The 13,484-nt window shown below is 49.5% G+C and overlaps 1 protein-coding gene across 1 annotated transcript in view; it reads left to right on the plus strand.

Moving 5' to 3' along the window:
* Dock2 (dedicator of cytokinesis 2) overlaps positions 1–13,484 on the plus strand; it is a 402,443-nt gene that overhangs the window by 42,983 nt on the left and 345,976 nt on the right. The window contains exons 10-15 of the mRNA XM_077797775.1: positions 3,049–3,184; positions 4,674–4,749; positions 5,637–5,713; positions 6,182–6,307; positions 7,429–7,553; positions 12,580–12,678. Of these exons, the coding sequence (XP_077653901.1) occupies positions 3,049–3,184; positions 4,674–4,749; positions 5,637–5,713; positions 6,182–6,307; positions 7,429–7,553; positions 12,580–12,678 (639 nt within the window). The remainder of the gene's footprint in view (positions 1–3,048; positions 3,185–4,673; positions 4,750–5,636; positions 5,714–6,181; positions 6,308–7,428; positions 7,554–12,579; positions 12,679–13,484) is intronic.

Consider the following 13,484-nt stretch of genomic DNA (forward strand, 5'->3'; position numbering starts at 1 on the left):
CTCCCTCAGTGTCTGTGTCCTGATCTCTTATAAGGACACCACTCATAGGGACGCATCCTATTGACCTCATTGTAACTTGTTACCTCCGTAAAGATCTGCCACCAAACGTAGCTAAACCGCAGGGCAGGGCCGTAGACCAGAAACCCCGACTGGAGGACAGGACATCAACATATGGATTTTGGTGTTGGACTGGGGAGGGGACACAATTCAGTCCACCCCACATCTGGAGCCCTTCAGGTTCCAGGGCCTTGGTGGCTCTAAAATGGCTCTGAAAGATCAACCTAGATACTGTAGAAATAGGAATGATCCCAGGGGGAGGAGAGAAGTAATTAAGGATGGAGGACATTACGAAGGAAGCAGGGTTTTTAAGGATGGCGAGGCTTTGGATGTGCAGAAGAATAAGAGGCGAGTGTTTGAGGTGGGAGGGAGGGGAGGGTCAGGAAGAAAGAAAGACCCGGGGTTGAAAGCGAGCCTCCTGCGTCTGTGGTGCAATAAAGAAATCTTTGTGACAGAAATAGAGTCTGATTTTCAGAGAATGGTGAGGGACCAGTTGGCGAGGACAGCTGGATATATTATGTCTAGGACCTTTCATGTCAACTAGGAAAGATTAGCACTGCTAATAGGGTAGGAAATAGCACACTGTTCACGATGAGGGGAGAGAAGTAGAAGAAGAAATGCGGCTTCTAAAGACAAGTTGTAGGTCCTCTCGGGATGGCTGGGAGGAAGGAGTCAGGCAGGCCAGAGCAGAGGCCCTTCCGCCATTCGGATGTGACGTAATTGGGATCTTCAACCCAGATGGCACAGGGCACGGTGGGGTGCAAACGATAAGGGGGGTATCAGTCCCATGCAGCTCCTCTTTCCCCTTACTCCTCTCCCTTCTGAGCCTGCAGAAGGAGAAGCAGGTGTCCACCCTCCAGCTGGTGAAGGACAGCCCTTGCAGGAGTTGGGGTTCTCCAGAAAAATGGAGCCAGTGGGCTTGCTGTTGGGAATCTGCCGGGCAGGGCGGTAGACCAGAACCCGACGGGATTTCTCGTCTACCGTCTTGAGGCAGAATTCCTCCTTCTCTGGGAAACCGTCACAGCAACACCTAGACCCGAGTTTGGCCAGTCAGCTACACACCGTAGCTCAGCCAACTTGGCACATAGTATGCAACCACACAGCCCCGCACAGGAAGATGCAGACCATATGTGGGACTTGCCTTTCCCCCTCCTCTGCCCCACACCCTCCTCTCACACCAGCCATGCAGGAGGATGGGATGGCTGCTCTACCCGGGCCCTGGCTTGGATAGAAGCAGATGTCTTGTCCCCCATGCACATGCCCACACGAGAATTAACTCAAAGTGGGAGAAACGTGCTCTCCTGTGAGGGCTGAGGGTTCTCTGCTCTGAGGCCAGCAGTGTGTCTTGTTCCTTCCCGAGAGGATCCTAGGCCAGGATCTCAAAGAACACCGAAGCCTTCAGATTTAGTGGGGCAGTTGGATGCAGACACACTCGGGGGGATCCCTCTGGTGTGCCTCCATGATGGTGAGGGAGCTGTGTGGGAGTCAGTGTGTCTGTGGTCTCTGGAGAAGCCGTGACTGGGCTGAGAGCCCAGTGTCTTCAAGGACTAAGGTCATGGCCTTAGGGAAGCCCCATTTTTCTTTGTGTCTCAGTGTCCCCATCTGTAAAATGGGATGCAAAAATAGTATGTACTCCAGAGAGCTCTTAGGGACCAAATAATGACATAGTGGACACTTGGCACAATGCAGAGCACATTAGTGGAACTCACCAGTCCAGCTTTCCTCCTTCTAAACACACAGCTAAGCACAGTTTCCTGCTTCCTTGGAGGCAGGTGTGGAAGCATACCTTGCTGTGGCCAATGAACTGTGAGCAGAAATGATGATGTGCATTTCCTCTGGGTGGAAGTTTTTAATAACCAGTGAATTATTTGCTACTGTGTTGGGTTTTCATTGCTGTGACAAAATACCTGAGAAAATGAACTTAGAGGTGTAAAGGTTTATTTGCCTCATGGTTTCTGGGCCTGTGATGAGGCAGAATATCAGGTGGAAGGGTGTGGCAGACCACAGCTCCTCACCTTCTGGCAGCTGAGAAGGAGAGAGAGAGAGAGAGAGGGAGAGGGAGAGGGAGAGGGAGAGGGAGAGAGAGAGAGAGAGAGAGAGAGAGAGAGAGAGAGAGAGAGAGAGAGAGAGAAAGAGAGTAAGTCCCTGAAAACATACCCCTAGGGACCCACTCCTTTCAACCCAGTCCCACTACAGTTTCCACCCCCTCCCATAGTCCACTCAGATCATGAAAGCATTAATAGATTGATGCAGTCAGTTTTCTCATGGTCCAATTGCTTCCCCCCAATCCACCTGTAAGGATTGCTGCATTAAGGACCAGCCTTCAACACATGAGTCTTTGGGGGACATTCCAGACCCAAGCTATGACAGCTATGTTCCCTTCCCCTACTCTGGGAACATTTGAAGCAGCTGTGCCAGGGTAGTGCCATCAGGCAGGGCCCACAGTGAGGGAGGGAGCAGAGCTCTGGCCGTGGGCATGGGACCTGCAGCCTGCATCTGAAGGCAGAGTCTTCTGTGTTGCAGGTGCTGAGACAGACAGGGGCCATTCAGTGACACCACAGCCCGACCCATGTATGAGCTTGAGGTGTCCAGTCAATGGTGGCTCTCTTTTACTGCCCCTTTCTTTTGCCTTCTCTCCCAGAGATGCTGACCAAGGATGAGACTGATGGAGTCCTTGGTAGCAAAAGCCACTTCTGCAGGGGTCACCTCCCTCTACAACCACTGTCACTCCTCTGCCCTTCTCTCCTTCTACTAGTTTGAAGTGGGTTGGAGCACTGAGTCCCCTCCCTCAGTATTCTTTCCAAGCCTCACCTGACTTCTGTGCAGTAGGTGCGATGTCTTGTTTCCTACCTTTTCCAGGACGAATTGCAGGCTTGGCCCAGGTACATCAAGTGTCACACGCATCCCTCAGAAATGCCGTAGTAAGTTTGCTCGTCTCCTTGTCCCCAGTCAGCACATGACATGTGTACTTCTCCTTTCCCTTCTTTCCAGGACCTTGGGAACAAAGACCTCAACAGGGATAAGATCTACTTGATTTGCCAAATTGTCCGTGTTGGGAAGATGGATCTTAAGGACACTAATGCCAAGAAGTGCACGCAGGGGCTGAGGAGGCCCTTTGGGGTGGCAGGTACTGACACTCCATACGGCTGACTTTCACTGGCGTGCCCGACTCCGTGGTTGAATTTTAAAGACTACTTCTTTTCGCCCTTCCCCTGCCTCACCCCATCCCCCCACACGACATATGCCAGACATATGTCTTAATAACTAGGCTTTTGGTGACGAACAGAAATACGCTTTTGGTGACTAAGCCTGGATTCACATTGAGCGCCGTGAGTAATGGATCCGGGGTCTGGGGTTGAGCGTTGGGAGTCAGGTGCCGTCAGAGCAGACGGTGCCTTCGCGCCCCAGGGCTGCGGAAAAGGAAGAACATGCAGGCGAGATCTAATTACCAGGAGCAATTCCTTCTAAAAAATATCCAGGACAGGAAATGCAGTTACACGGAATGAGTCACCCACCTCGGGTCTGAATTCCACCGGGACCTGGTGAGTGGGCGGGACCTGATGTCCCACAGAGGCTGCCTACAAGGCCGCTGTCCCGGGTTTCAGGGCACCAACGTTCGTTCTTGTCCCACTATTTGGCTATTACTTGCACTATTATTTACCTAATATATTTCCTTTTAATTAACCCACTTTATTGAAACTAAAATACATTTGTCTTAAAAGATAGTTTAAATACCTGGGACATGGCAATTTGATATGCCACTTTTATTCTTTTTATTGAAATATAAATTTTTAATCGTGTACCATTAATAATCCCTGTGTACCCTATCTGAACTCACTTCGGGAGGCCCCATCTTCTGCAATCACAAATCTACCGGCTTTCCAGCTCGTCCCCTGGTGCTCCTTGTGTAGTGGTGGAGTAGAATAGTGTATTGAGCTAACTGGATTTTTAGCCTGCGTTGACACTCGCTGGCCCGTCAAGTGACCTGGGGCCTTGGTTTTCCCCAGGGCCTTAGTTTCCCTGTGTGTAAAAATGAGGGTCTTGTACCTGGAGGTTCCATGGAAGCCCCTCCTGCTCTTCAATGCCCTGGTGCTGTATGCAGACGCTCCTCCCAGCACAATGGTCCTGCAAAGGCAAGGAGGGTCCCCTTCGTGTGTGGCGTAAGAAGCTTCAGAGGCCCAGGATGCCTCTGGAATTGCAGGGTTCAAGGATTCTACAGTCAGGTTTCTGTGCATATGAAAAATGTTTAGGAAGCAGGTGCATATTTCACTGGATTATCAAATTCTGCAGGAAGTCTCTGTACTTGGGTTTGGTAGGCATAGTAGCTATTAAATGTATGTGTCAAATGCCAAGCTAATTGTTCAACCCCATAGCCGTGTCTCTGACTGCTTCCTGTGGCCTCTGCTAAACTGCTTTGCCCAGAGGCGTCTACACGGGTGCTGTGTGCTCAGAGTTGGCTGTCCACGGGCTGTGCCTTGCTGGGCTGCTTGCCCCTTTAGGCTTTCCCAATCCCAGGCTCCCTCCTACCTCCTAACAGACAATTTGATCCCACTGCTGTCCCTTCCTCAGATCAAGGAGGGAGTTGAACCATCAGCTCATCTCTCTTCTCTTTCTAGTTATGGACATAACGGACATCATCAAAGGGAAATCAGAGAGTGATGAAGAAAAGCAGCACTTCATCCCATTTCACCCGTAAGCAATGGCCCATGCCTTCCTAGATCCTTCCACCATACCCTTCCTCCTGGAGGGCCACTCCAGTGCAGGGGGGACCCCTGGCTAGCAATAGGGCAGTCAGGCTGGGCCTCCCCAGAGGAGGGCAGGGTGATCCATGCCAAGCTCCTCAAAACCCACCAGCTGTTACTCAACAGACTCTTCCTGAAGCCTGGCACAGCCCTGTGCCAGGCAAGGGGGATGGAGTGATGGGCAAGAGCAACACAGCCTTGTCTTTGTGGAGCTTGTCCCTTAGATGGCAATTAAATAGATAATCAGAAACAGATTCGTGCATTCATTACAAGCGTAACAGGGACCTCAGAGCTGAGATGCATCTGCATTCTGGCAACTTGTATTGAGGAGTCCCGTCCTGGTTCTCATGGGTGATACATCCATGACTTGAGGGAGGACAGTGATTAAGGTAAATGTCCTTCTGTGCTCTAAAAGCTCTTGGAGAAAGCAGGATAGTGTTGTCAGTACTCAGTCACCCCCAAGACTGTCCGCGTACCTAGGCCAGTGGCTCTGGGGAAGGAGTGTGACTGGGACCTCGTGGGAGCGATGGAAGCCTTAGCCACCCATGGAGCAATGTTTGGGTTGAGGGCTTGGGGATCCTTTCTTATTATGAGTCTTCCTAGGGATAAAAATGACCTCTACTTAGAACATTGAAATTCCCCAACTTCAGAGCGTTTTGTGAGTGTGAGAAAGGAGCCCTGTGCTTCCCGATGGCCCATGTGCACCCTGGGTGAACCTCTAGGCTGGCTTTCCAGCCATGACACAGGGAAGGCTGGGCAACTCCCTGGGGTACCTTGGACAGAGGTTGGATGTGCCCTGAGGGCTCCATGTGCTCACCGTGCTCCCTTCCTCCCCAGGGTCACGGCTGAGAACGACTTCCTTCACAGCCTCCTGGGCAAGGTCACAGCCTCCAAAGGAGACAGCGGAGGACAAGGTAAGGCGCCAAGATCCTGAGCAGCGGAGCCCGCCCCACACCACCCAGAAGCCTAATTCCCAAGGAGACAGAGCAAAACCCAGACCCTGGGGAGCTCAGCGGTCCTTCCAGATGGGCCACTGGGAGCACCAGGTCTGTAGGGAGGGGAGCACCAGGTCTGTAGGGAGGGGAACACCAGGTCTGTAGGGAAGGGAGCATCTCCTGAAGCAAACGAGAGGCATGTCCTAGTGCCCAGACAAGGAGAGGAATTGGTCTGTCCATTCTCTCCAGTGAGTCAGGCACTTTTGTGGTAACCTTGTTTCATCTCACTTTACTCAAGTCCCGTGAGGTGGGCCCAGAGTCCAGGGTTGGGTCACTGCATTTGGGGTTCTATGTCTGCTTCCAGTGGTCTCCAGAAAGGACTGATGGGGGAGTGGGGTGGGGGGCCGACTGAGAGAATACCTTGCAGAAGCTCACCCTCCCTTCTAGGCCTCTGGGTAACCATGAAGATGCTGGTGGGTGACATCATCCAAATCCGCAAGGACTACCCACACCTGGTGGACAGGACCACTGTGGTGGCCAGGAAGCTGGGCTTCCCAGAGATCATCATGCCAGGTGGGACCTTCCCCTAGGACAAGCTCTGGGGTCCATTTTATTTTTAAAGAGTCTACTCTTTCCTTTTTTCTTTTCTTTTTTTTTTTTTTACGGTCTTCCTTTTTCTCTCCCTGAAAGTAAACCACTGAAAACAACTTCTGTATATCTAGAAACCTCTATGCATCCACGAAATGAACACAAACACCTAAGTACACACACATGCGCTTTTTTTCTCCCGCAAGTGGGCTCTCACTTCATATATACGATGTACCCTTACTTAATACGCTTTTTATAGTGTTCTGCAACTTGCTTTATCACTCAATAATTTATCACGGGCATCACTTCTATTTTACTACATGTAGAACACTCTTTCTGGGGGGAATATTGTCATTCTCTTAAATCTTTAAACCTTTTATTGCCAAAGGAATCCATGCTCACCATAAAATATTCAAGTGGCCCCCGTAAAGGTCTAGAGTGAAATGTTATGAGCTCCCCCACGTCTTTGTCTTTAGACGTAACCACGGCTATTAATTTTTTTTCCAAATGTGCCTGTCATTTCAAAAGGCGAGATCGTGTAATAACACTCTTTTCAAACGTCCCTTTTGGTCTTGAGCACGAGGCTTGGTCTTCCACCCGCCATCCCTCTTCCCCAGTTGAGTGCTGGTTCATGGGGTCTGGATGGGATTTATTTGATCTCTATACTGAGATCTCAGCTCCTTGTGGGTTCCCTTGCAGAATGTTTTATTCTGATTGCCCCTCCTTCCTGGAAATCCTGTGTCCGTGGTCCTGGGGTACAGGAAAGCCACTCTCTTCTGGATGGGTCTATTCCTTGGTTTTTCCTGGGCCCTGATCAGTTCAGTTGAAGCTTTACTTGGCCTTCCCAGAAGGTGTCACTAGAGGATGGAAAGCAAGGGATCTTCAGGTGGAGAAAAACATGGCCACTTTTTGACCATGCGATCCCTTTTTTGGGATGGACGTCCTAGCGTCCCTCCATCCTTGCGCTCCCCACTTCTGCATTCTCCCGGCAGGTAAAAAATGCCTTTCCCCAGCAGTTCTGATTTAACATCCTAAATAGCGCTGCTTCCCCTCCAGCTCTCCTCAGAAGCCTGTCTAACTCTTTCTCCTCTCTCCCTCCGCCTCAGGGGATGTCAGGAACGACATCTACATTACTCTCTTACAAGGTGACTTTGACAAGTACAACAAGACCACGCAGAGGAATGTGGAAGTGATCATGTGTGTGTGTGCCGAGGACGGCAAAACGCTACCTGTAAGGGCTCAGCCACGCTGGCTCTGGGGGCCGGGGCCGGGGGCGAGGGGAGTGGGGATGGGGTTGGGGAGTGGGGATGGGGTTGGGGAGCGGGTCTGGTCATAAAGATTGACTTTTCCTCTCCCAGATTTGGCTCCCTCAATGCCAGGTGCCTTTGGGATGGCTCTGAGTGACGTGGGCTACACCTTCAGAGCCTGGTTAACGTGGTGTCCCACAGTGAGACCTCATGTTGTCACTTCTTGGTGCCTAGGCAGTTTTTCAATGCCTGTTTCTTATCCTTTATGACCCCTTCTTCTTCTTCTTTTTATTTTGCTTGGCCTGTGCTTATAGGTTAGCCTCTTGCAGCTAAAATGTTGTTCTTGTTGAAACCCAAGCTGGTTTATTCAGGCAAAATCCATAGTAAGAAAGAGGATCAATACAGAGCCTTGGGCTGGTGTGAGGCTCAGATGTCCTCAAAGCAGACATTCCTGACACTTAATCCAGCTCCCCAGCACTCAGCCAGGAATCCGGGTGGAAAGCCTTATTCACAAATTGGTCTCCAGAGAGCTCCGCAGAGCCTACTCAAGGATGCAAAGCACATGGCTATATTTATCCAGCATATGTCCCGGACAATATTTGTCGTGTGTGTTTACATTTATTTACTTATATTTCCTGTAAGGTTGTCAGCAGTTGTGTCCAGTGTGTAGGAGGGTTTTTGCTTCTCAATTCCTCCTCTTGGAATACTTAGCCGAAAATAAGATCAATTCTCAGCAGAAGTTTCAGTGCAGGAAAAGCTTCCCCCAGAGCCACTGTAGGGGATCCCACAGCCCAGGCAAGCAGGGCACTGATCAGAGAGGGGCACAAGGGCTAATAGCCATCGGCTCTAGCCTTGGGGCCTCAGCTCAGGCCTGGTATTATCACCCTCTCCCTCAGAATATCTGGTGTCCCCAGGAGAACTCCCCTCTGCCAGGCTCTGCCATACTGAGATGCCTTTCCACCCTATTACCCTGCCTTTGAGAGATGGGACTGAAACCTTCCTGAGTACAACTCCTCCTCCAAGGTCATCAAGTTAGCAGGTGGCAGAGATGGGGTTTGATTCCAGGTTCCAGGTCTCCTCATCCCGTCACTAGAGGGCCTACACATGTTTTTAAAATGCTCCCAGTTACTTCTCATTTGAAAAGTGAGGCTGATAACTCTTCTGCCAATTCTGGGATGATTCAGACTTGTTTTATAATCATGAAGAAATCCCTGCTGGTGCCTTTTCGTTCACAAAACCACCCTCATTAATTAATATCTTCTTGAGCAAAATCCCCGCGTTTACCTCATCCTCTTATTGTCGGACGGTGAGACTTTTCTGAAAAACAGAATAAGTGAGAAACACTTGGCTGAGAGGAACACAAAGGAAGAGCAGAGGGGTTTTATCTGAAAGGAGAAATTGCATTTCAGGAATGTATAGACAGTTGCTTTGAAGTTATTTTTATCCAGCTATCTGGAGAACTTTTTAACCTCAGCCTCATTTTTAAAACATGGATATGCCGGCTTTGCATGTTGCCGAAGGACAAATTAGAGGGAACAGGTAACAGGCAGGCGGACTTCTTATCTCATGTCGAAACGAAACCATTTTTACCTCCACCTTTGCGTCTTTCAAGTCACACCCTGGCCACTTAGATGCAGTTATCAAAGACGAATCCAGAAACAGGACTTCAGGGGCTGAAATGCATAGGTAACTGCGGGCCACGGAGATAATTTGCATTTTCACCTGTTGGGGAAGTTATGGGGAAGTGCAGTTGACCAGCTATTAAAAATGGCTAAGGAAGCCCGTGGGAGGCTTTTCTTTCCCTATTTGCAGAAATAAATATTACTGTCTAATTAAGTGTCACACAGCACACTCAAAAGCTCCTGCTTTATTTGGTGGGTTCCTGTGGGAACAGTCCCTGAAGGGAAGGATCGATTTCCTCTCTTGTTCCAGGTGTTGTCTTTGGCAGATTAGGGCCAGCCAGCGGAAAGGGTTAGGCTGCCCCTTGGCTCACTTTGGGTCCTCAGGTCCTTGCTCAGGTGGGGCTGTAGCAGAGAAGCTCATGAGCTATATAGTAAATATGGATAACAGGAAGGGAGGGTAACCTTGAGAGAAGGCAGGCCAAGCCAGGCAGCCCTGGGAGGGAACTCAGAAAGACGAACCAGCCTGAAGCAGGTTTCTAGAGGAGTCCAGAAGCCCAGATGCTGCCCAGCCCAGAAACCTCTGTTTTTATGAGGCCATCCAGCTTAAGGTATTGGAGGTAGGGACTAGAAACAGTGTGACATGGTGCTCAAGATCATGACCTCTGGGGCCAGACCACCAGGTGCAAAGCCTAGTACAGCCTGGATCAGTAAAACAACTCTGAACTAGTTCCATGACCTCTCCAAGTCTGAGAGTCTACCCCAAACTGGGATGAGCAAAGATACCTCACCCTTGTGAATATCAGATGAGTTGACCACATCGTGGGTGTTTGCTGAATCCACTCATTGTTATTAGAAAAGTGTCATATGCTTCAGACCCGATTTCCACCTGCAAACGCTGGTTGACATCTCCCATGACGTGGCACATCCTCAGTCAAGTGCATTCGCAGCTGTGGTGCATCCGCCTCCTCGGGTGATGCCTGTGGAGTGACAGGAGCCTGGTGACCCTCCTCTGTGGTGTCTCTGCCAAGGCCACATCAGCATCACAGCCCCCCAACTTCAGGATTCTCCCTCAGGTTTTCCACTGACCTGGAGTTCCCTCACCAGCTAGGGGCTCTCGGAGGGTGGGCAGTGTGGACTGTGGCCAAAGTCTCACTTGAGATTTATATGAATCTACATCCTCCCTAGAGCTAGGCTGTGTACTGGCTGGCTGCCCCCCCCCCTCTCCACCAGCCTCCAATTTGAGCTTTGGAGTGCTGAGGTAGAGGCCAATGTCTTTGGCTTTTCTCTGTATAAAGCTGAGAATTTTTTTTTTTTTTTAGCTGTAGGAAATAAAATTTTTTTATCATCAGGATAGTTTTGTGACATTCAGTTGCCTGCCATAGTGCAGTTTTATTTTCACTTGAGATATATGTGTGTTTTCAGACTTTATAAGCTATGTGGGATTCACGGAAGCAACAGAGACGATAAGCCCATAAATGTCACCAGATATGAATATTTGCAGGTAGAAAGGGTGTAGGTTGTTATAGAAGGAACACTGGACAAGGATCTAGAGGACCTGCCACTTTTTTGGTCAAGTGAATTAGCCTCTCAGGGCTTCAGTTTACCCACCTAGGCCATGGGTTCGCATTAAGGACTTAGCATGACGCTGGATGCCAAGTGGCCAGCAAACCTTTGGAAGCATGTTTCACCTCATGGCCTCAAATAGTTCTGGAACTCAGCTCACCCTTTTCCTATCCATTGGACACCGAGAACTTTTCAGTGAGTGGACAGATTTTCCTTCCCAATGTAGCTGGTTTCCAGGGGCCACAGAGGGCCTTCCTGTGGCCAACTCTGATGGCTCAACATACTGAGGGGTCAAGGATTTATTGCAGAAACTGAAGGAATCTGATGAAAGGTGTAGACTCTCCCAGGAGCACCTGCCTTGCAATTATAGGGGCTATTGCTTCAAAACTAGTCCTTAGGCTCCTAAAAGTCTGGGGATTTGAAGTTAAAAATAGATCAGCTAGTATGAAAACCACCCTAGGCCCCTTCTGGGTCACACTAGCTTGATCTTGTGTTGGAACCCAAACTGATGGAATAAAGAGAGAGAGAGAGAGAGAGAGAGAGAGAGAGAGAGAGAGAGAGAGAGAGAGAGAATTAGGGATTTGCTTATACTATCTGAAAATAATTCCTTGTTACTCTCTGGGACTCTGAGGGTGATTTCTTTTTTAAAAAATTTTATTTATTGATTGATATGTGGTGCTGAGGATCAAACCCATTGCCTCACACATGCCAGGCAAGCACTCTGCCACTGAGCCATGACCCCAGCTCTCTGAGGGTGATTTCTATGGCAAAGAATAAATATCCTACATAGGTCAGAGTGCTCTGCTTGCTCTCTGCTCAGAATGCCTTTCCCATGTTTCTGCTCAAAGCCAACTCAGACTCTTTCTTAAAGATGCTTAACTATCACCAGGCATGGAGGTGCATGCCTGTAATTCCAGTAGCTCAGGAGGCTGAGGCAGGAGGATTGTAAGTTTAAAGCCAACCTCAACCCTAAGCAACTCAGTGAAACCCTGTCTCAAAATAAAAAATAAAAAAGGGCTGGGGATGTGGCTCAGTGGTCAAGTGCCCCTGGGTTCAATCCCTGCTACCAAAAAAAAAAAAAAGTTGCTAAGGGGTCTTCCCTGAGTTCAGTCTATGTGTGCCTGTCATCACAAGGCACTAGTCAGGACCAGGGAGCTCATGTGTCTGACCCTCTCCACCAAACTCTGAGCTCCTATCTGGTTCAGTTCCTAGCTCACCCTGGTTCCTCCAGAGCTTAGTGTGGGCCCAAAACGTGCAGAAGATGATCACCACTGCAGGCTGAATGGAATCACCCTCCCCAGACTCATTCTTCATGGTGGGCACCCCGTTGTCTTTCTGAAGCTCATGCTGTCTGCCACTGCCCAGCGAGTGCCCTCCCACTTTGGTGCGTCAGCAACCAAAATCCATCAGAATGGGTTTCTGCTTGGCCGACCTGAGCCTGTTTGTAAACCTTGTGCACATCCACATTTAGGAAACAAATAGGATTAATAAGACTAGCAGCATGCAGTGACTCGGAGGCTGGTTACCATTTACAATGAGGCGCCACGTCAGCGACCGGCACGCTCCAGTGGTTTCCAGAATGAAAGTAATAGAATTTCTGTGGTTAAGCAGCTGCCACTCCTGGGCCAGGGATGCTCATGTATAAATCCGTAATGTAGAAGGGTCATGATAGGGGCCTGGAGAAGGGTCAGGGAAGGCAGGGTTACCCCAGACTCTAAGATTGGCTTTGGCCTTGGAACCAATGTTGCCCAAACACAGGAAATAGCAATTCTATAGTGTTTTCTCTCTCTCTCTCTCTCTCTCTCTCTCTATTTTTCTTGGTCAGAATGCAATTTGTGTGGGAGCTGGGGACAAGCCCATGAACGAGTATCGCTCCGTTGTGTACTACCAAGTCAAGCAGCCACGCTGGATGGAAACAGTCAAGGTAATAATAATAATGATAAGAGCAGTGAATGTGTATGTAGCTGTTACCGTGAACCAGGCACTGTTTTAAGTATTTTAGTTTAAAAGTTTATTTCCTGCCATAGTCTTGTGAGGTCTGCATTGTATTTCCCTCATTCTACTGGTGAGAAAATTGTGGCCCAGAACTAGTGAGTGGATTGTCCAGTGTCACTGCTGGTCACGTCAGGACTGGAACCCAGGCAGCCTGGCTCTGATCTGAGCTCTCCAGTGCTCCTTGAGGGGACAGGAAGTGGACTGGAGCCCTTATCATTCCTGCTCCTTCTCATGAGAATGTGCCAACAAGTTGATTAAGACTCCCAGAGAGTTCAGGATTCATGTTCCTGCTCTACCATTAATTCCCCAGCTGTTTGACCTTGAGCAAGTCATTGGATCTGTCGTGTTGTGATTTCCTCATCTGTACAATGGGAGCCACAGGATGACTGTGAGGATGAAATGATTTAACCACCCAACGCTGTCAGAGAGTCTTGGAGGAGTGTGCGTTTGATAAATGCTACAAATGCGACACGTTCTCGGCTGTCCTGCAGTGTACCTGCTAGTTTTCTTGGTGTAGTAAACTACAAACCAGATCTGCAGCTCCTTTGAGCTGCTCTTCCAGCCCTGGCCCCTTGCCCATTTTTTACTCTCCCCTCTGCAGCTTTGCGCCTGCGCTGTGAGGTAGAGAGTGGAGGAGGCAAGGATACAGAGATTCCAAGTGCCTGCTGTGATCCTCTAGGTCCTTCGCAGATGGTGCCCCCACCCCCAGTACTCTGTGGTGTTTCATTAAAATAA

This window comes from Urocitellus parryii, chromosome 1, assembly GCF_045843805.1.
Source record: "Urocitellus parryii isolate mUroPar1 chromosome 1, mUroPar1.hap1, whole genome shotgun sequence".
In the NCBI taxonomy this organism is placed as follows: Eukaryota; Metazoa; Chordata; class Mammalia; order Rodentia; family Sciuridae; genus Urocitellus; species Urocitellus parryii.